We start from the raw sequence: 24030 nt of genomic DNA on the forward strand, positions 1-24030 counted from the left end.
CGAAGGGCACTCTGGTGCAGACCAAGGGCACCGGGGCCTCCGGATCCTTCAAGATGAACAAGGTTACTGAGAGCAAAGCTAAGACGCCCGCCGCGGCCAAAGCCAAGAAACCGGCAGCAGCTGCTAAGAAGTCGCGCAAGAAGGCAGCAGCAGCACTTCAGCCACTAGACAGGACAAAGCTGAAGGAGAACTGCCGGGACTGTTGAAGTGGGAGAGGACAACAGAGTGAGAAGACTAGGTGAGAACACAGGAATTATTTAATGTGGGAAATCAAAATTTGGGTTAGCAAACCTGGGGAAAAGAAAACTGACTGCTTAAGTTGGAAAATTGAGAAGGAGTCTCAAACACTGCAAAAATAGAAACATACAAAATCACACACACAAGCACAACATGCATTAACCCTACTAACACAAACACAAGAGAGCTCATGAAGATTAGACAACATCTTAAGCGTGTGAGTCTGTTTATCATCTTGTCCAAGTCACTCAGTGTGATGCAAAAACCAGTGGACTCATAGCACATTAGTTACAGAATGATCAAATAATAGTAGAGAAGTGTGTAGGACAGGCAGCTTTAAGAACATGCTCTGCTGGAGATGCAGCTCCACACACATGCAATGAAAATTAGCTTGTCATCTTTCATCAGTGTTAAAATAGTGTCAATTTAGCAGACACTTGTTATCAAATGCTGAATTTATCCAATGCAAAAAAAAAAAAATTGACTCTCTAGGTTGCAGGACAACAGTTTAACTTTTGTGGGGAAAAAAGATTCTGGTTTGAACAACCAGTGATCAGACAATAAATTTAGTTGTTAATATAGTAAATTGGGAGAAGCTTCCTGCTTGATTGATGCAGCACAAGTTTACTATAAATTTACTGTATGAGGGAAATTCTCTTTTAGTGATAACTTTTTGAACATGCTTTTCTGTTGTCCTGTCAACTTAGTGGGTTAATAGCTGATATGCAAATTAGTTGATCGTTCTTAGATTAATGAAAGGTGATTGAATTCTAGCACGAGTGAATGAGATGTGTTGGAGTTTGTTAGAGTGGAGACTCTAAAACACTGAGTTTCCTGTTTTGATGTGCGAGTGAATTCTGTATCTAGATACACAACTCTGAATACGTCAGAACAAACTTTTTTGTGAAGTGCATGACAGCATGTCACATGTTTTATGATGACGGGAACAGGAAAACTGAATAAAATAGATCTGTGGCCTAAATGAGTGAAGAGCACAGACCTGGTGATTAAACTCATAGCTAATAAGACATTAGGCTTATGTGTGTGTTGTGCAGCTGATGGTTGATTTGGAGTGAATCTAGCTGATGATTTTTCTTCTGTTGTGAAGTCGAGCTTGCCGATTAGTATAATGGTATGATTTACCCTCCTGAGATGAGGAGCTTGTGTCATGACTTAACAAGGCCTTTTTATTTTGATACTTTCACAGTGCACTGAGAGTTTGGTTTGATAATCTCTGTTATTTTTCATTTTTATCTTTTGAACAGGCACTGATTTTGTTTGTCGATTTCTTTTCTTTAAGCAGATCTGCACGTCGGGAATTAAAAGTGCTATACGACCTGTCGAGAAAGTCGTTACAAGTGAGTTCTCCACATTAAAATGGGCTCTGGAGAAAGCCACTTATTGGGACAATATTAAATAAAAGTCCCGGCCTAAAACGGATACAGCGATGTAATCTGATCTAGAAGTTCTTTTTCTTTTTGAAATGACGTCATTTTGCTGAGAGTGGAAACTGAATGCGACGACAGGTTCCACTATCAGCAAAGAAAGAAAGAATGCATGTATGAATGTATGAGTGAAAGAGGAAAAAAAACTGACTAACTGGTAAAAGCTGACAAGACTTTACTGATGTAACACGACTCAAAGTTAACCCCCACCTGACAAAGGTGGATGAATTTATGTGTTTTTGTTACAGGAGCAGAAAGATGACAGCAACATTCGAGGTTGCATGATGATTTAACTTGTGAAATGCCATTTTCTGTGTCTGTGCATTTACCAAAGGTGTTATTCCCTACCTTGTGTTGCTCACAGACATTACTGTGAGAAAGTGTACACACCTGCGCAGCGCTAACATTTACATTTCTTTTTACAGCAGATGATTAATCATGTGTTTGATCATGTGGTTTATAAGAGGATTAGTTGATGTTTTTTTTTTTTACTATAGGATTTTTGGGTTTATATGTGAATGACATTCTTTCCACGAGAAGGGATGGTTGACTTTATGGTCTTTTTTATGGCACCTCTAGAATCTGTTGACCTGTGTCTGACCTCCGTCTGACCACAGTCAATGTGTATTGCTAATGTTTGTTTCTTTGCGAATGCTGTAGTAGATTCAGCTGAAGCGGACAAGTGACATGAGTAAAACAAATAAGAGATTACGGTATTTATGGAATAGTTTATTATGGGCTCATTTGCTGGCCACTTTTGAACCCATAATAATATATGAGTGGAGTGACCTTGCTTAAGAGTAGTCACTGATTACATTAATGTTGACTGAGTACATGGGATGATCCATGTCTGAGGCAAATTATGGAAATGATTGTAGTTTACTGAGAAAACCTGCACATGACACTTGTCTTGCTGATGTTGAATGCTTATTACTCTTATGATACAATTGTTTACAGGTATGAAGTTTGATTTCACTTCCAGATTTTTCTTTCCAGGCCGTGATGGTGTGTATGCAGGCTCCTGGTGGAGCCAGGTGTTAAGCAAACTTAATATGCAAGACACACTAACATCTTTTATTGCAGGGTTACGGAGCTACTCCGGAGGAGATGCCCTGATGTTGCCTGGGACATGATCTAGCTAATCTTTTTCTGTAAGACAGGGATCCAGGTTTGATGAGTTGACGCGTGGGGGTGCCCATGCGTCAAGAGGAGGGGTCCAGGAATTAACATTAAACAAGGTTTACTATTATTGTTGCAGTGATTTGTGTGATTAGCCGTTTATTTACAAGTATTAAATCTATGCAAGTGGTGCATCCATGTTCAGATGAGGCTTTGATGGCCTATAAGTGAAGTTCACTGAACTAAAGAATGTGGTTTGATGATTGTTGACATGCTCTCCAAATAGAAGTTTTTCTTTTTAGCAAGGGAATACAGGTGCAGCAGTAATCTCCTGAGAAATCTTCAGAGGCCCAGTGAGAAGCGTGAACCATTCCAGGCATAGCCGACAGCCAGGCAGTGGTTGAGGTCAAAGGTCAAGCTGGTTGGGGCCCATCATGAGATCAGACTTTGGAGCCACAGCAAGGACCATGAAACTGCGTTGGAATGAGAGCTGTGCCAAAAGGGCTTTCCAGAGGCCAACAGAGGAGATTGTGGACAGCAGACGGGCACCTGAAGGATGAGGGGAGCGTGCCAAGCTCCATCGACAGCGCAGAGGGAGTCTAAGGATGACATCATGATTCTGTGAAAGCACAGGAACCAGAAGCTGTGGTGGTGATGACAGCAGTTTCCTATGTGCATATGATGACACTCTGAAGGCTGCTGGGATCATAACAGCAGTAAGACAACGGAACCCTGCACCCTTTCCACAGAGGTGTTTCTCTGCAGAGCGTGGACAATTAAGGAGTCATAAATATCCCCCTCACAGGACGAAGGCTTGAATGAGGTGATGGGGGTTGGTGGAGGCCATAAAACTAGGGTGCTGAGAGGTCTGCAGCTTTGGAAATAGCTGAGACCCATGTTGACAAACAACAACACTAACTGGTATGTTTGAATGTTTATTCTACATACATTTGGACTCTGGTCCTATGGACAATGAAACAACTGGAAGAGACATTATGACGTCCTGCAGAACTCAAACCACCCTGCAGAGAGACATGTGATGTGCACACCTGGAGGAAGCACCACCAAGCTGAGATGTGTTTGAAAATGTTACTTTCTTAGTTTCACTATTAAATCAACAATTTCTTTGGTTGCTCGTAAGATGCAGTTTGCCATGAGATGAGCTCAATGAATGGGATAACTGCTAATACATTTATTAAACTGTGTATCTTTGCAATAATTTAGGGTGATTTGACATATGCTGAGTATAAAAATGTTTGCATTGAAACTGTCAGACATGAGGTATTCATAACTGGGAACTTTCTAGCATAAAGGTCAAAAACGGGGGAATGTTAGAGTTTGTATTGTTGATTGTCATTTATGCTTAGAAATATTTAACCATAGATGCTTAGAGGTGTATAATCAATTGTGTAGTGATAAGTTGTGTGATCTTTAACAGGCTACAGAGGCTTGGTGTGCATTCCACACCTACATCCTGGGAGCATGAGAGAGGTCATACCTTCTCTTATTGTTTTATGGTAGGATTAACGTAATTACGTCTGTTCTAGTCTAAGTGCTTTTTGTGTATAAATGAACTGCTGGACTTCCTTACTGTGTTATCTAGGATGAGGGGGGGTCTACCCTCTTCCTGACCAAGGATGTTTGCTTGTGTGCTTTTATGACCCTTTGATCAGCAGTACCCGGCACACACACACACACACACACACACACACACACACACACAGGCAAGGTACTCTTTGTGTGTATGTAGACGTCACATGTTAATGAACCTATGCATATTCATGTAACCTCAATAAAAGGACAGTGGTACGGGAGAACGGACGAGAGCAACTGGGGTCAAGTGAAGGAACGGCACTCTGTCCGGTCTCTCCCGTGCACGAGTAACATGAAGAACTTTGCCTATTTGTGTCTTGCTTAGCAGTGTAATTATATTGTCTTCAACGTTCCAGCGGATGGGTTCAAGCTACAAACCTATCACGTACATTCATGATAAAGTAAAACCACAACACAACATGGACAGTAAGAAGTAAACTGAATTGTCTTAGAACTTATTATATTCTTTAAGCTTAAAAGCAACACCCAGGATTAGACTGTTTGTGTTTTAAGCCTTTTATTCAAAGCTAGTATGTGTCAACACTTCTTTCTGCCAGCAGCATTATTGAAGTGACACTTTAACGACACTTTACCTGCTGATGCTTCACATCACAATCTTTATGACGAAAAAGCTCAGATGTCTGTGCTGTCACTTGTTATGAAAATGGACAGAACCTGGGCTCAGGCTTCCTCTTCTTCTTTCCTTCCTCTTTAATAATAACCATAGATCAGTAAAATAGCCATATTTTTAAACAAATGATTGTGATGAAGAGAATTTTTTTTCCAGTGTGCATGAACTCAAAATCTTTTAAGTTTAAATCTTTTTTGTTTACCAACAACTGGGCAAATCCAAACTTGATGTACCAGGTCAACTCAGCTCCTGTCTTGACCTCCCCTCTGCTGAGCGTACACACACACACACACACACACACACACACACACACACACACACACACACACACACACACACACACACACACTGTATCATCATAAATGCCATGATATCTTTCTTGTTCAAATAGTTTATTCACTTAACAAAGAGGTAGCTCGGAAACTCAGTAAGAAGGAGGAAAAATAGTTTAAGGACACTTTCTCAAATAAAGAGGATTTCATCATCTTTCTGTTCATAATACAGGCTAAATAAAAGAAGAGATACATCAGAAACAAATCAGTAGATCCAGAAATTATAGAGGCAAACTCTTTTCAGCTGTAGAGGTACACTTCATGTACTCATTAGCCTACAGTTCAAATGCCTGTGTTAGGGTGCATTGTTTCAGTTTCATTAAGTCTTCTTGCAGTTACATGATAATTATTATGCTGGAGTGATCAAAGCTCATAAACACCTGAGTTACACAATGAGTCTTTCAAATGTGTGGAATATCCCAGCTGTAACCTTTGCTTTCAGTTTGGTTAAATTCATCATTCAGATCACAGACTAAACAACAAGTACAGTAGGTCTTCCACTCCGCAATTAAAAATAGCAACACTCATGTAAGGCTTTATTCTCCATAGAGTCAACATTAAGCAACATTAAATAACGGATCTTTCACCTGAAAAAATTACAGTTTGTATAAATTTACACCGAAGACCAAAATACACACACATACATAAAACCCATAAATCACTAAAACCTATTAAAACACATGGAAAATTACCTCATTTGTTGTGCTATTCAAAGATGTGTATGTGTGTGTATTCAGGCCAAGTCATAAAGAAAACAATAGAGGTCAATATACTTTATGTTCTACAGTCGCTGCAGATTAATGAAATATAGTGGAAACCTGAAGATCCTAGGTATAGTAGTTTGTGGGAAATAAATACAGTGAAGTGACCATTTAGCTCTTGTGGCATGAAACTGCTTAGTGCATTATTATTTGCTTTTCTACAATATGATATTTGTTTAATAATTGATTGATTTAGTGCATAAAATAGTTGATAAATAAAATGTTAAATATCTAATCATCATATCAAAAATCATATATTTGGAGGGAGTGTCTTTGACACATGCTGACTGCATTCTTCTTATAACCAGAACAGGAAGTGACATCAGAGGAGAACAAGAGTGAGCAGTTTGGTGAAAGGAACAGGAAGGATGAAGAAGAGGTGAACATCCACACAGTTTAAAAGGAGACATCATGGCACAATAAGAGCACAAGCTCTAAGATGAAGACTAGTAATGATTAAAAACTGCACTAAATAGTATCATTCTGTGACTTCACACTTTAGGTAGTGCATAACATTTACCACTTTATATTAATTTTACTATATGTTTAAATAAATAAAAACAAATAACTTTAAAAGGTGCTGTTATTGAGTGAAAACTCAAAAGACTTCAGGGCTGTTGTAAGCCCTGTATGCTTCAAGATCCTAGCAACGCCCTCGCCAGCAGCAGCAAACTGATATGGACCAGTTTATGCCTTTTATTCGGTTGTAAACTCTGATATACTTTTATAATTAACCTTTGGGTGACTGCACAAAGACTGAGAGGGGATGACAGAGAGGGAGAAAGATGGAGGAACTCAGCACATATAAGAAACGGGTAAGAGTGGACATGAAGTCAAAGTCAGGGACATGTCCGATAATAAAGACCTTCCACCTGGCTACATATATGTCACTTCTGCTTTGCCCACATTCATCTATGGTGATCGCTCATAACTAAGCAGGGTGCTATGCTCTTATCAAACGACGCCTTTAAAATAATTATTACAAGAATATATTTTTCGTTATTGTTTTAGTTGAATATAAAATGTTTGTGTGTGATTGTCAGTACAAAGAGGAAGTGCGGACAGAGAGACTGGAACTAACAGAGATCAGGTGGATTTTTCACACAATCTACATGCATTAAATGGATGCGTTGTGTGCTTTTCAGTAGCACTCTGCTATTAATGTGAATAATAGCATTTAGCAGCATTCACATCACTGTAAACTTGAACAGGATGAATGCTACTATACTGATGTGACAGACTACAAATCTGTTCTCCACTCTCTGAATTGGTGTACACGAGTCTCTGTGCTGAGTCTGCTCAACAAAGTGTTTGGGTTTGCATGAATTCAAAAGCTGTCATTTAAAACCAGCTCTATTACCAGTTTGCTTCTTGTGCAGGTGGAGTCGCAGGGGGATTTTGAACTGTCTGTATTGTATAATGGTACTTTAAATACTTGATGATTTGGTGGACTGGCCTCTATGTGGTTAAGAGACTGAAACAATGCCGTGCAGGTTTCTCCTCTGATCTGCTTTTTCTTAAACTGTTTTTGAAATTTACTGGTCAACATGACTGTGCCATTGCATCGGGTTTTAAACTAAAGTGACCACCGTAAAGCTGATGTATTATATTAAAATCTGTTATTCTTAGACACTGCTGTAGGCCATCCAAAAATTACATTTCTTTTGAAGGCAACACTAAAAGCATGACATTAAGACTGAGCTGAGCCCTCCTAAAGGTTTGATGCTGGAGTCGTCCCTGATTGAGTGCTTCTCACACATTTATGATTTTGAACAATTTACAGTAAATAATATCAACAGTAAGTACTTTTAAAGATTAAACATATAATAATAGTTGCTAAATTCATGCAAGTCAAATAACTGATTGATCAACTACAGAAACAAAATTGTACTTCATGTGTTTCATGAGCACAAATCTTCATCTGTAAAATAACAACTAAAGATGTCAGATAATTGTAGTGAAGTTAAATGTACCAATTTCCACTTAGAAGCAGCGGAGAAGAAGCCACAAATGTGATGGAAAGACCAAATAAAATAAAATAAAGTACAAATTCCTTACATTTGTACTTTACTGTAGTAATTGTACTTAATATCATCTGGCAAAAAGGACCCAACAACCTTCATGCAAACTTCACAGTTTCTGAACAACTGAATGATCTACTTGACGCCTGAAACTACATTGAAAACACACATGACATATTTATATTTTAACAATCGAAAGTTCACATGTAGAAACAATTCACACCGAAGCAGCTTCTTGCAGAGCGGACTGTTTATTTTGAATGTTATTTTAATTTTATTATTTTCCATTATTTGGTGTAATGATCGGCTTTATCCAATGAATGTAAGAGCAGACCTTCAGAGAAATAGTTGGTCCGGTACAGGCAGGTTCACAACCACCAACATGCACACCATGAATCTTGTTGTTTTTGGCCATCACTCCACCACCAGAATCACCCTGAGAGAGAAAACATAAATATTTTGTACCAAAACATCTGATAATGACAGAGGTGGGACCAAGTCATTGTTTTGCAAGTCTCAAGTAAGTCTCAAGTCTTTATCCTCAAGTCTCAAGTCAAGTCTCAAGTAATGTCAGGCAAGTCAGAGTCGAGTCTCAAGTCACTGGTGTAAAAGTCCGAGTCAAGTCACAAGTCTGAAACTTTGAATTTCAAGTCCTTTCGAGTCTTTAAAAAAAAAAAACGAAAAAATAATGTTGCAGTTATATGCTAAATGTAAATATTAGACCATGTAATTTTTTAATCTGTGTTTTTCTCAACACATGACAAAATAGTGAACTTAGAAAATATACACAAATTGTGAAATTGCACCTCTTTAAAATGCAGCTCAATTAAACCTAGCTCCAAGAATAATTTTCACGGACAGTTCTGAGATAAGCTGCATGTTATTCTTGGATGCGGTTGTAGGACCAGCTTTAAAATCGCATGACAAAAATATCATACATATTAAAAAAAACTGCATCACCAACGTAGCCTGGAAAACATTTGCTAGTTAGATGAAGTCAGCTATCTCATCGTAGCATATTTATATGCATATTTATAATTATACGGTTCTTGGAGTGAGTGCATACACTCATGAAGTTTAGTAACTTCCGGTCACTGCAACAAGCCCAGGTACAGTTTACCGACGGATGGGTGCAGGACCTTGAAACGCACCGTGTAGAACGAAAGACCATCGTACGTATCATAAGTTTACCAGTCTCACAAATCGTCGTCATAAATACACATTCGTTAACCGTTTATTAATAGGACCTTTGAGCTCAACGGTAATTAATTAGTAGTGGAAATAATTTCTGGTACGCGTTACAGAAATGTAGCAGTGACAATAATACTGTATGCTGTAATCGCACTGGGCAATTAGTGATACAAAAAACCTGTTTTATCCTGTGAATAAAAGTATATGTTTTTGTCAATGTACCATAATAACAGAAGCGAAACGCAATATTGTGTCAGGACAATTCACTATTTATGCACAATAAATAAAGGAGCATAGCGCGACAATTTCTGTTCAGCGCCAGACTTGCTTGTAACCTATATCACCAATTATGTTATGAAAATGACGTATTAAGTACTAAAAAACACTGACCTTCGTGTAAATGCTTGGAGCAGACTAACCTGTGAGCTGGAGTGTTCTGGGACGTTATATTTGGTCTTTGAATGGCTGCAATCCAGACCATCCGTCGCGTCTTTGTTACTTTGGAAACATGGCTCGAACAATTTCTCTTCAACGACGTAATCCGATAACAACCGATCTCTTTACCCGTCGGCTTCCCGTGGCTGTCATGCGACCGGCTATTGCAGTTAATGATACAACAGCTTCTTGACATTTTTGTGTTTCTTTTTATCGCTGTGTGACTGATTTCAATTGAAAGCCTGCGTGCGCTAGTACCGCTTGCCACGAGTTCCCAGAATCCTTTACGGTTCTACCCGTGAATGACGTCACATTTTCAATCTCTATATAATATGCATGTTAAATTTTATATTTGGGGTAAAATATCAAGTCTTTTCAAGTAAACCGGTTCAAGTCCAATTCAAGTCCCAAGTCATTGGTGTAAAAGTCCAAGTCAAGTCACAAGTCTTAGAACATTTTTTCAAGTCAAGTCTAAAGTCATAAAATTAATGACTCGAGTCTGACTCGAGTCCAAGTCATGTGACTCGAGTCCACACCTCTGGATAATGATACAGATAAAATGTTGGCAGCATGGTAACTCACCTTACATATGTCCACTCGAGGTTCTTTGTAACACATCGTGTTTCCATTTGGCCATAAGAATGCTGAATTACATGGATGGAGGTTAAGCTCACACTCAACAACATGCATCTTTGCACACTGGAGATGAGGCGGTTCATCAGGGACTAGAGAAAAAAGGAAAATAACAAATGCTACTGCATGTTTCATGCAAGGAAATCAGCTATTGAAAGAAACATGCTTTGCCTCATTTCTGGAACAAAATGTGTTCTTTAAAAGAAGCTGAGCAGCATTTAAAAAGGAGGGAAATTGACAGTATATCCACAAAAAAATGAAATAAATACTTTATGTCATCACAGTTTTCAAATAAAATGAAAAAGTAACTATAACAGGCACACAAGACAAAATCAAAGTATAATATAAACTAAAAAATTGTGAAATAATCAAAACAATACTGGTCTTACGTTTGTTGTAGTTTACATCAACCGTATAGCCACCATGGCCTGCAATCTGAATGACATCCATCCTACAAATTAAAAAATAAATAAAATTCCATCTCCATGTCTGCAGGCTGAGTATTTCCAGTTCACTCTAAGTCAGCTAATCTTTTCAGATTCAAACATTTTATTAAAACATTACATTTCCTTCCATTTCCTCATGCTCGTGTTTTATTGTCAGTTATTATAGATCATGGATGTAGCTCCTAAGCAGGTACCTAAAATCAAAACCAGAACCCTCTGCTCAATATTCAAGTCTCAGTTACATTATTGTTAATAAAGAAGCTCTACAGTCACTAATGGGGGTTTGTAACTTCAAAAGCATGATGTCATTCTGTTCATAGACTACAGATGTTGCTACATTTTTTTGCTCTTCCTGGAAGTTTAAAAAACCAACCAACTAAACAAGAAAAATACATATTATGTCAACATATTAAGGAATTCCAGAATTCAAACTTTACACTTAAAAGGTTACTCAAAACTCACTTTTTGCGACATTTAGGGAAGACAACAGGCTTAATCTTATTCTCTGGTGGGTCGATTTTCAGAAGCATGATGTCATGTTTTCCTGTTTGGTCCTCAAAGATTTTGTGATCAATAATTGTCACCATTCTTCCTGGACCTGGATGAATTCCTACATATGCAGACATAGTCCTAAACAATGGAAATGGTAAAAGAACAAAATACCAGTAATGATTTTTGTCTCTGGACTGGTTTTTTTTAAATATGTGAAACAGTCATTTCTCACCATCCAGGTTGATCTTTCCAGCAGTGAGCTGCAGTTAGAACCCACTGGCTGTGGATCAGAGAGCCGCCACATAGATGATGGTAATGTGTTCCATGGGTCAGAGTTATGTGCACGTGATACAGACGATCATTTTTCTCACAGCTATGGTCGTGAAAGATTCTCTTGTGCAAATCCACCTCTGTGCACACCGTGAAACCTGAGAGAAGAGTAATATACTTACAGATGGTTGGCTTACCACCTGAACAACATATTGTGCAGCAACTATACTCGCAGTCCCAATTGTTCTGTTTCACAAACTCTTTGCCTTTTTCAGTGATATAGATGCAAAGCTCAGTGACAGTTATTTATTTGCTTCAGTAGCTCATTAGGGTCTGTCTCAAACTTTTTATAAAAGCAGTATAAAAAAAGCATGAAACATCAGTTGTTCAGTTAATGTGATATTGGCTCACTTGATATAACAATTTCTTTTCTTTTATTTGTCTTGTACATATCGTTATTGCACTTCCATAAGTGACAACATTGAACACCGATGTTTGACAGAAACGAATCCACAATGTCTCATTCACTCAGTACAAAACCTTGAGGCTGTTTTCCTGCCTTAGTGAACAAAGATATGAAATGCTATTTGATTATGAGTAAGCTCAAAATGAAGTTCATTGTTCTGTGACATACAGCTGTCTTACAGCCTTAAAACTTTTTGTGTGGGCCTCTTTCAGTGGTCACTTATTGCACTCTTAGTTGTTAATACTCAATATTCAGTTTTTCCCCATGCAGGTTAATCAGTCATGTTTGCATGGTTGTAAAATAAACATATTCATTGTTAATTATTGATAATCAATAAGTACATAACCTAAGAAGTTGTTTCACATCCTCCTGAATCATATCTTGATATTGTTACCTTTTTAATAATAGCACAACTTTAATCAATTGAATTCTTTCACCTCAGGTGTCTATTTCCAAATCCACTCTAAGCTTCTTCAGAGCGGTTGGTGTGTGTGTGTCCAGGTGGCAAAGACCTTAAGGTCAGATTTGTGATATTTGGCTGTATAAATTAAAATATGCATACTATGTGATGTGATTGCAGAGAGATTCAGATGGTGCAAGAGGAGATTTAATGGTTCATTACCTGGACACAATTTAAACTACCATTTATCACAACTACCACCACCATCACCCAGGACCTGAAGTGGGAGCCCACCATCACCTCCGTCATTAAGAAAGCCCAGCAGAGGATGTACTTCCTGAGGCAGCTGAAGAAATTCAACCTGCCAACACGGACGATGACGCAATTCTACACTGCAATCATCGAGTCCATCCTCACCTCCTCCATCACTGTGTGGTACGCTGGAGCCACTATCAGGGACAAACAGAGACTGCAGCGTGTTGTGCGCTCTGCTGAGAAGGTGATTGGCTGCAGACTCCCATCTCTGCAGGACCTGTACACCTCCAGGACACTGGGGCGTGCAGCTCGGATCACAGCTGACCCTTCTCACCCTGGACACAGTCTGTTTGACCTGCTCCCCTCAGGCAGGAGGCTCCGGTCCATTCGCACCAAAACCTCTCGCCATAAGAACAGTTTCTTCCCCTCTGCTGTCGGACACATGAACAATAACCGTATGACTGTTCCCACCACTAACACATGACCCTACGCTGTGTTCACTGCATCATTCCATGTTTGGCACTGATCACCACCTGCACTCATGTATATATCATGTATATATCTATCTACTTAGCACTTTTAATTCTTACTCTTATTTTTATTTTCATGTCTATTTAAACGTAATTTATAACAGTATGTTTGCACTGAAGCACCGCAGCAATTTCCTAATGTTGTAAACCTGCTCAACATTTGGCAATAAAACCCTTTCTGATTTCTGATTTCTGAACTAGCTTGTAGCAGTATTTCTCTCTTTCTCTTTCTTTCCCACACATGCATGAGCGTGCAGTGGCGTGTGAGCACCTACAGAGTTAGTTTTTCGAATATATTTCAAATATGGACCCAAATGCAGAACTCAGGAGACAAAGGATGAACTCAAAGATCAGCTTCAATGCAGTAGCAAAAAATACAAAAACACAGTGGCAGGGCAGCAGCAGGGAAACTGGATACTAGCAAAAGCAGGGAAACACTGAGGAAGGAAACAATACAGAGAGGGAGGACACAGCAACCAATTAAGACAAACTGAGGGAGTAAATACACAAGGAGCTCAGGACAAACAGGAGACACCTGGGAGGGCAGCTGAACCTAAATAAGAAAACGAGACAAGCGACGTAAAACTAAATAAAAACCACAAGAGACAACAGACTAACACAATAAGTAACTTGGTGTGCAAGAACAGAAACACAGACGTGACACAGAACGCAGGACAATGGAGGAAAATAAACTCACTGAACTATTTTTACAAATTACAAAAGGAGATAGTCTGAGAAATAAGCTCGAGGCTACAAAATTCAAAGTAACCAGAACAAACTAAGCATAAAGATGAAAGGTGAAAATTTAAATCACAAATAAACTAAGAAACAAATTGAAACTATTTAATAATAACAGCAGTATCTTGGGCTACGTCCACACGTACCCGGGTATTTTTGAAAACGCAGATTTTTCTATGCGTTTGCACCTTTCGTCCACACGTAAACGGCGTTTTCGGTCACTGAAAACGGAGATTTTTAAAAACTCCGGCCAGGGTGGATATTTTTGAAAACTCAGTTTTTGCGTTTACGTGTGGACGAGAAAAACGGAGAAAACGCAGCGTCAAAGGTGTGCGCATTTTTTGACGTCACACTGTGCGCCAGGTTATTGTTTCGGTGAAATGAATTTCTACAATGGCGGACTTACACAAAATACCATTACTGTTCATTTTACTCTCTGCAGTGTTTAAATGCTTACACAGTTACTGTCCCTCCACACATAGGACTCAGTTCTGCTTCTATGCGCCATCTTTGTTTACTCTTTCCCACCCAGGCTGACTTCTGATTGGCCAACATTTCTACACGGATAGGAATATAGCGCCATCTGCTGCTTTGGCATGTTCCTAGCAGCGTTTTCCTTCGTCTTTGGCTTTTACGTGTGGATGGGATTTTTAAAAAAAACGAAAACGGAAAATCTCCGTTTTCAAAAACACCCGTGTACGTGTGGACGTAGCCTTGTTTTGTGTTTCTGGCTTCTAGGGATTCTAGAAGTGGAAAAATGTACTTGATGGAAGGGAAGAGCAGTCATGCTGTCAAAATGTAAAGTAAAACATGAGTTGAATCTATTAATTTACACACTTTTCTTATTTGCCTTTCCATCATACTGTGTCATAATGTGCTATTTCTTCTCTGCTGTGCTGAATTTCACAATAGAAGACGACCATTTGGCAGCCACTGTGCAGAGCTGTGGCCCAACTCCAAATGTGACCAGAGCTCTTATCCATCCATTTAGTGGGTTTATCAGCAGTGATCAGTCCCATAGATATGGGCTAGTCGGGCTTTCTACACCTGCTAGTCAGTTCAGAAGGTTGTTATCATCCATTCAGATGGAGGATCACTAACAGGAGGATGGGAAGACTCCAGAATCCATTCTCACTGATCTCCGGTGGATACGGCAGTGTTTACAAGTGAGATGATTTAAATGGACAGCATTTATAGAGTGACTATAAAAAGTCAGCGAGTCTGTGTCTGTGCTGAACCATTTAGAATCAGGTTTTGAGTCAGGCTGCATTGAGTGTGGGACTTAAAAGCATTAGGCTTGAAGATGGTATGAAAATCTCTACTTACCTTCTACGCTATATTTTTGTTACTGATTTATTAATACATTTTACATTGTTTCTTTTGTTTATCAGTAGAGAGAACACAGATTTCAGAGGCGCAAAGAGAAGCACTGTTGCTTCATACTTAATACTTTAAAGCTGCATTAGGGGAAGACAAGAAGCAGAAGTACTTCCAGGCACAGCCACAGTGAGGGAGCAGACACCTTACACTGAGTTCGGTGCTGGACCAAGGCCAGGAAGATCGTGAAGGACCTCAGCCATCCCAACAACAGACTGTTCTCTCTGTTGAGGTCAGGAAAGCGATTCCGCTCCCTGAAGACCAACACAGAGAGACTGAGGAGGAGCTTCTTCCCGCAGGCGATACGGTCTCTCAATCACACCACCACACAGTACTGACCCACACATACAGTTCTTACACACACACTGGACTTTCTGGACTTTGGTTTTGCACAACACTGGTCACTATATTCTTCATTTCCGGTTAATACTTGTACAGCTGCTGTTATTGTGTATATATTTATTTATATTTAGATTTCTTCATACATTCTTATATAGTTCTATATTGTGTATTGTGTATTTTGTTGTACAGTTATTTTATTTTCAACTTTAATTTATATATTTATCTTTATCTTATTCTTCCCAGTTAAATTTACCCTTCATTCTAATTTGTGTTGTACAGTTATTTCATTTTTAACCTTAATTTATATTCTATTCCTTCCTAGTTAAATTTACCCTTTTTAATTTTTCATATTTATTTCCTATCTTATTCATAGCCTTTTCCTTTTTTTGTTTTCTTTAGGTCACGAGCAGTTGTCCAAGCATTTCACTACATATCGTACTGTGTATGACTGTGTACGTGACAAATAAAATTTGAATTTGTATTTGTATTTTGAATTTGTATTTGTATTTGAATTTGAGTTCAGAGAAGTCAGAATTTCAAGAAGCGTCTGAAACAGCTCAGGTTTGGAAAGAAGCCTTTTATGTTGGGTGTTATAAAAAATATACACATATTTATAATAACAACTATAATATTATTATAAATAGTAGTTATTCTCTTATTATTATAAATAAATATCAAACATTTCAGTTGATTTTCTATCACATATATTGTGTTAGCCCTGTGATAAACTGGCAGCCTGTCCTGCTTTTGCCCTGTGGCAGCTTCAACCTCCCACTGTCACGATCCTGGGTCTTTTGACCCAGCGTTTTAAGTTTTAGTTTATTTTTGATGTTTATGGTTTATTTTTAAGTTCATCAGGTTATCTAAGCTCATTTGTTTATTTAGATTCCTCTTGTGTCTTCTACCCCTGTGTTTTAGTCTCCCTTTGCCCTCTTATGTTATCAAGTTTATATTGTCTTGTCTGCGTCTCATGTTTCCTGTTTTATTTTGAAGGTCTGTGTCCTATTTCAGTGTAGTCAGCTTTGCTTCCTTTGTCTCCTTATGTCAGACTAGTGTCAGCTGTTTCCCCATGTGTTTCCACTTCCCCCTAATCACCCTTGTGTGTATTTATTCTGTGTGTTTCTGTTCATTCTTTGTCAGGTTGTCTGTTGTTCCATGTCTCCAGGAGTGTCCATGTTTATGTTTTTGCAACGTTCAAGGTTTTGTTCTTTGCATTTAGTTTTCCCAGTTTACTTCTAGTTAGGTTCTTTCTTGTGTGCATCTGCCTTTTGTTTTTGTACTCGTTTATCAGCCACATTAAACGGCTCGCTTTTAACCTGACCGTGTTTTACCCAGCAGACATTTATTTCAGTGACTCTTTTGAATTTAACGGACTTTGGATTATTTCCTGTGCAGGAGGAGGAGAAGGAGGCTATTCGGGCTCAGATGACCCGGATAGCCACGGCTAACCCAAGGTTTCTGGATTTTCTTGCCTGATGATTTAAAGAACTTTGTTACTGCCTCAACCTCAGTAGTAATATAACTAGTTTAGGAGCATTTCACTTTTCTTTTGTGCTCTGAAAGACACAGAGGCTAATAGTTTTTAAAACAGAGTACCACAAACAACATGTATCCCTTTAGAAATAAACTTTTCTTGTGATACTTCTAAAAACCACATTCTTAACTAGCCACAATAGCACTGTATCGACCCCCCAATGTTCCTTTAATACAACCTATAATTGTCTAGTAGCCACACAAACGCACTGCAACAGTAAGACTTGATGATTAGACAGAGGGGGTTACAGGTAGGGCCCCAACAGTCAGCAAAACAAGTCATAAAACAATAAAAGCTGCACACTTATCAAGAGCATCCCAGCACACACATCCCAACTGTAGTTCCATAGTTTCCACCTTTTTTCTTTACAAACTGCTCTTTTCATCTCTCCATGTCAGAGGTCAACTGAAACCAAGTCCACCTATATAAAAACACCCCATCAGACACACAGTATTTTCCTCAGCACTTCACAACTTTCGCAAGGTATATCGTTTTAACTTTTTTTTTCGGACCCCGGACACAGCGCTGTGAGGTAGTTAGCACACAATTTGGCCATGTAGAAAGCATCGTTTGTTTGGAACGCGTCATCACTGTTCATAAGAGTTTAATTTAATCAAACCTCATTTCAGGATCTACGTGGCTCCTCATCACTCGCCGATTCATCATTTTATTTAAATATCTGAATTTTCAGAATGGTGATCCAAGCGGGACACAGAGGCTGCTAGTTTTAACGCACCAGAATGCCGCAAATATAAATAAAAGTCTGACTATCCCGAGAGCCTAGCCGCAGCGACACCTTTCTTTCAAATGGATGCCTGCAGGTGCGTTGGAGCCGACTTTGCTACCCGCACAGAGCGTTTCTGACAGTCGGGCGCTGCTTATGCAATAAAGAAAAACAACAATACAGCATGTTTCTCTGCTCCAAGACATCCGCGGTCCTTTCACACGGTAAGCATGTCTGTTATACCCAGCGCATAAATGTCTGTATGTCAGCGCTGATTAAACCCTGTTTTAAAAAAAAGAAAGAAAAAAAGAAATGTTTACGTGGAGGCTGTTGGCTCATTGGTGTCAGATGAACTTTTTTTCAATCACTGCACTGAGGGCATTAAAATAAATACAGTAACCATGAAAATAAGTTTTGTTGATAAAATACATTTCTTGAAACCGTCCATTGTTTTGTCCGAACTCTAAACACTGAATCCAATTTTCAAACTAAAAGCAGTGCTTTCAAAATTTACACTAAAGCAAAAAACCTACAAGAACAAAAAATAAACAAAATAAAATTATAGTACATAGCGACATATGTGTTTTATTTCTCATAACACATCATTTCCATCTTGTCTTCAGTCCTGCATTTTTATACTTCTAAGACCAAAATGAAAACTAAACTCTTCATATTCACAAACACTATTTGTTTCAGGATTTCATCATGATTCATTTTCCATATGAGGCAGTGCTTTCAAATTACTTTTGAAGTAGTACAGAGAAATTACTCTTCTCCTCTTCTTTTAAATTGCATCAATATTTTCCAACTGAGCAGTAAAAGGACACGGAAGTCAAACATGAAGCATCAACGTGATGTTTAGATGTCGATTAATATTACAATAAGAGACTAAAGTAACTCGCTTTGAACACTTCAGTTTTCTCTCTTGATGCTGCTGTTTGTTTCCTCCTCCACTTGTATTTTTCTGCACTTCAGTGAATGTGCATAGCGCCCTCTGTTGTATGTTTGGGAGAACTGCACTGCACTGTCATCAAACGAAACTGTGCAGAGGTGGAAAATGAGCAAAGGAAGCACATCAACTGAAGAAGCTTCTTGGATCAGAAGTTAAACATCATCCAGAACCTTAAAGAAGTAAAGTCGCTTTCTTTCCAGGCTCCTTAGACAACCATGACCTGGATGACTGAGAACCTACAAACACACATGAGCAGCAGTTTATTTAATGTGGACCTGAGCAGTGCCCAAACCAACAACCAAACAATTTTTATTGGACCCTACTTCAGCCAATCAGCAGTCTTTATCTGTTTCAGCATCAAACACAAACCACACCTTGAAGAGAGGTGACAAATCCACAAACACCTTCAAATGTAAACACACATCACACATGATGAACATGGATCCTAACATAGTTGATACTTTTTTTTGTAAAGCCTGATACTAAATGTATGCAGGCCACCTGAACTGCTTTGTCTCGAGTGCCGCCCACTGGGTTGGTCACTAGAACTGTGTGTTGCCATCACTGGAGCCGTGGTTGGTCTTTTAGATTATTTAGACTGGGACTGTTTTTTGTTGATTAGGCGGCATGGTGTCCTGACGGCTGCCTCTGTTGTTTTTTTTCCCAGGAGGAGGAGAGTGGAGCACAGGTGGACAGCAGCCACGGAGCAGAGAGCACGGAGTTTTGGGTGAAGACATGACACAGGAGTCGAGGGAGCTCAAGAGATTATTGTGTTGTCTTATTTACTCCACTGTAAATAAAGAGCACTCTCCATCGCACGAGTCCTGCTTTTGGGTCCTCCTTCCCCACTTCACAAAGACTGAAACTAATTATACAGGTAATAATAAAGGAACCAAAAGTTCACATCTATAGCTTTAAATTTGGACAAATCTGTCAACACAACCATCATGAATAGAATAAAATACAAACAAACACTGAAACTAATGAAAAATTACACATGATATATGAACTGTGGAAACTAACTGAACAATAAAACTCAGAATAAACAAATTCAAACATTATATGAAAGGTATAAACTGATTTGCATCTTATTGATTTGCAGGCTCACTTTGCTCCGGGACTTGACGACTGGCCCAACCCGTACAGTCTTTGTCTCTTAATACTGAATGTTGAAAACTGATACTCATGGACACCTTATTTCAGCCTCTTTACTTTGCATAAGAGACCCAAAGCTTTACATCAACATGATGTTGTCTAGTGGACCAGCACGTCCATTACATGTTTTGCCGTTATTGCTGTTTGTTACGAGTTCAAATATTGAGGGTGAGCACAAAACAATAATGGTCCAGAAGAGCTTCGGTCAAACAATGTTTTTAATGAACACGTGCGTGGGGAGATGAACACTGCCCACAGACAGCATCGATCTCCGCCCAATGATACACAAGCAGTTGTTTTATACCATCAGGGTTTACTTTTATGACGCCCCCTCATGCGTCAAGCAGATACAACACAGGCATAAGTTTCAAAACCACAAATGTTCTGTTGACGACTTTGGACACATTTAAAAGGACATCTTCTCCGTCTGGAGGCCAGGTGCTTCCTATTAATCTTCTAACTCTCGCTTATCTCCTGGAACAAACTGTCCCTTAGGCAGACACAATTTTGCAGTCACAAGCTTTTGCAAACTATTATTTGAACTCTTACACCAACAACGCCGTTAAACTCGCCCTCCCAGAAGCCATCGTCCTCGTGGGTCTCTCTGCTCAGGATGGGGATGATGGCGCCTTCTGGGAACGACAGCTCATCTTCCGTTTGTCCCGCGTAGTCGTACAAAGCCTTTGCGAATGAAACTGCAACACAGACAGTGGCAACGAGGGTATTAAACAAAGCAGGAAATCAAAACTCCGATATTATCTGGTGGAGGCGGATCTCACTCCTCGAGTCTCCGTTGACGGAGCCGGTTGGGAGTTCGGTTTCAGGTTCGGTGGAGTTGCTGGAGGAATGGGATCGGGCGTCCAGCGCGGCCAGCGACTGCAGCATGCTCAGCAGGCTATTGAAGGAGGGCAGCTGCAGGTATTTCTCCGGGACGTAGCCCACCTGTCCGCTACGGTTTCTGGCCTGGAAACACAGACAATGCACACAGACGATGACAACAGCCAAAAATGTTTCAACAGGAAAACTCCTAATGAGAAAAAATAAAGTCAGATGTAAAGAGTAGGGCTGTAACAATATCACTGCATCGTCGCCAGAATTTAATAACAGCCACAAAGAGAATAATAGGAGAGCTTTTGTTCGCTCTTCCTGAATTAACGAGAAATCTAAAATCCTAAACAAGCCTCTGCTGAATTCATGAAGCTTGATTTCATGAACACCGGTGGCCTCCCCTTCCGCTGCTTACTTATTTTCATTCAGATTGAAAACACTCAGAGGTATTGGGATCTCTGTTGGGGCATGCTGTGGGGAATCACAGCACTAAAACAGATCTATATAAATGATATTGCTCACATTTTTATGTATGATTATATTCATTAAAATAAATATCCCATTAAAACACTATATCTGTATATGAAAAGATAATCACCTAAGTAAATACACATAAAATATTGGCTCAACACGTGGAACATTTGCACAATGGCTCACAGGAAAGCCAGACTTACACAATAAACAAAAGTAAAACAGCAACAATGCACAATGTTCCTTCAGGGAAATGATCTGAAAACAACCACACACAAAGTACACAATGACTACACACCAGCAGCTCTGCAGAGGCGTTTATAAAAGAATGACTTCACACAATGATGGGAGCATCCACAGCTGACATTTCTACATTTAAGTAGACACCACTGACCACCCGAAAAATGTCCTCAAAGACTTCTCAAATTTTCTCCCAAAGGTCCAGGAGCAACTTTGTAACAGTCTGTGACAAACAAAGTGAAAATGATAACTAAGTAGCTGGGAGATCATCAAATTAACATTTTATATCCATGACCAGGTCACTCCGCAGATCTCAAACTGATCAAGAGTCCACGAACCGCTGTTAAAAAGCAGAAGCTGACAAACTGTGATCAAACCGGAGCGCTGCTGAGGCAGGATTGGATCACCATCAATCAGGATTTGGTCCAGATTTTCAGTAGCTGCACTTAAGGTATGAATTTAAAAACTGCCTCATTCATGAATTATTGCATTCACAAACTTGGGTGCCATGCCCGCCCACCTGCCTGCCCGGCTGCGTGACGAGAATCTCCCATCAGCCCTTTACGGCTGCGGGGCCAAAAAAACGAAGCAGAGAACTGTGTATTTGTACATTTTTTGATTTGTCTTTATGTTCAGCAGAGCTTCTACCACCCAGGCCAACCTGACCTGCCTCAATGCACCGCACGCATTTTAGTTGAATTATTCTAATTCCTGAAGCCACATCAGTTCAACTGATCCCAGAGAAACACTAAAACGTCCAGTAGATAGTCTGTACCGGTGCGAGGTCTTATAAAAACTGAAACTAAATGTTTGTCAAACAGTCTAAGAGCCAGAGAGTGAACTAATACACAAAACAACCAACCCTCAAACATGAGAGTGCATCTGCTACATAACTGTGTTTGTGTTATTTTTGTACCTTGACCCAGTCCTCCATGTCGCCATCATCGATGACCTCCAAGATTTCCTGCTCCTCGATGGTCAGCTCGTCTGGCTGAGAAGCCTGCAGACAGACAAACACGTTCATTCAAATTAAAGCTGCGATGTAACAGTTTAACCATCTTCATTTCACCCGTGATGTATATTTTTCAAATACCGCCACACTGGTGAACGGACAAAAATGCTCACTGTGGCTTCAATAACATCAGCCAGAACACTGAAGAAAACACTGAGACCATGCCTGCATTTATACCACACTTTACTCAGGACTCAGGTAATATAAAACAACTAATACTCCAAAGCAGCACAAAACTCAGACTTAAACTAGAATTTCTGTACAAATTCAAAGAGCAGGTGTTTTAAACCTGGACACAGAATCATTAGTGCCACAAAGTTTGGGAAAGTAAATCTAAATGGGGGTTAAACACGACTGGAACTGATTAAAAACAGCCAAAACAAAAAGTGGCTTCACTTCAAAGTCAGAATTATAACTGGTATCCCAGTATTCGCTGCCTGTCTGTTGTCAGACGCATTTGTGTGACCATAAATACCACTTAAGTGGGAAAAGGAACTTCTGGTCATCTCTGCTTGGACTGCTGACTCAAGTGTCAAAAAATGATTTGATAGAGGAACTTGTATTGGAAAAAAGAGGAGCAGGGTATTGATCCCTGTTGATTTACCCGTCAGTCTACAGTCATAACTTTACCTATGACTAAAATCTGACACAAATGAGCATCTTCTGAAGGATGTCACCAGTCCTTCACCTGGTGACATGTTAAAGATCCACGTCCAATCCAAATATTTAATTAAAAGTGGAGGTTGTGCATTTATTTAGGAAGATAAACAGTCTGATAAAGTCGGAACAAACACGAGCTGGAAATAGTCCCACGGTGAGGAAATGAGAATCAGAATCAGAATCAGAATCAGAAAGGGTTTTATTGCCAAATGTTGAGCAGGTTTACAACATTAGGAAATTGCTGCGGTGCTTCAGTGCAAACATACTGTCATAAAAATATAAAAATAAGAATAAGAATTAAAAGTGCTAAGTGGATAGATATATACATGATATATACATGAGTGCAGGTGGTGATCAGTGCCAAACATGGAATGATGCAGTGAACACAGCGTAGGGTCATGTGTTAGTGGTGGGAACAGTCATACGTTTATTGTTCATGTGTCCGACAGCAGAGGGGAAGAAACTGTTCTTATGGCGAGAGGTTTTGGTGCGAATGGACCGGAGCCTCCTGCCTGAGGGGAGCAGGTCAAACAGACTGTGTCCAGGGTGAGAAGGGTCAGCTGAGATCCGAGCTGCACGCCGCAGTGTCCTGGAGGTGTACAGGTCCTGCAGAGATGGGAGTCTGCAGCCAATCACCTTCTCAGCAGAGCGCACAACACGCTGCAGTCTCTGTTTGTCCCTGATAGTGGCTCCAGCGTACCACACGGTGATGGAGGAGGTGAGGATGGACTCGATGATTG

General features: G+C 39.6%; 1 protein-coding gene and 1 long non-coding RNA gene across 2 annotated transcripts; one reads left to right on the forward strand and one right to left on the reverse strand.

Annotated features, from left to right (window-relative positions):
• Window positions 1-8416: 8416 nt before the first annotated feature.
• On the reverse strand, window positions 8417-12057 carry LOC308395033 (serine protease 1-like; the record flags this gene model as incomplete). Its single annotated transcript, XM_080879686.1, has 6 exons — window positions 8417-8575; window positions 10348-10490; window positions 10788-10849; window positions 11307-11474; window positions 11569-11764; window positions 12018-12057. 6 exons carry the CDS (start codon window positions 12055-12057, stop codon window positions 8417-8419), a joined length of 768 nt encoding a protein of 255 aa, XP_080735812.1.
• Window positions 12058-17721: 5664 nt separating this feature from the next.
• LOC308395794 lies at window positions 17722-19738 on the forward strand. The gene is made up of 3 exons (XR_013971471.1): window positions 17722-17780; window positions 17878-18196; window positions 19592-19738. It is a non-coding gene; the product is annotated as an uncharacterized lncRNA (long non-coding RNA).
• Window positions 19739-24030: the final 4292 nt, after the last annotated feature.

The sequence above is a fragment of the Rhamphochromis sp. 'chilingali' genome (assembly GCF_963969265.1).
Source record: "Rhamphochromis sp. 'chilingali' genome assembly, chromosome: 4".
Taxonomy (NCBI): Eukaryota; Metazoa; Chordata; class Actinopteri; order Cichliformes; family Cichlidae; genus Rhamphochromis; species Rhamphochromis sp. 'chilingali'.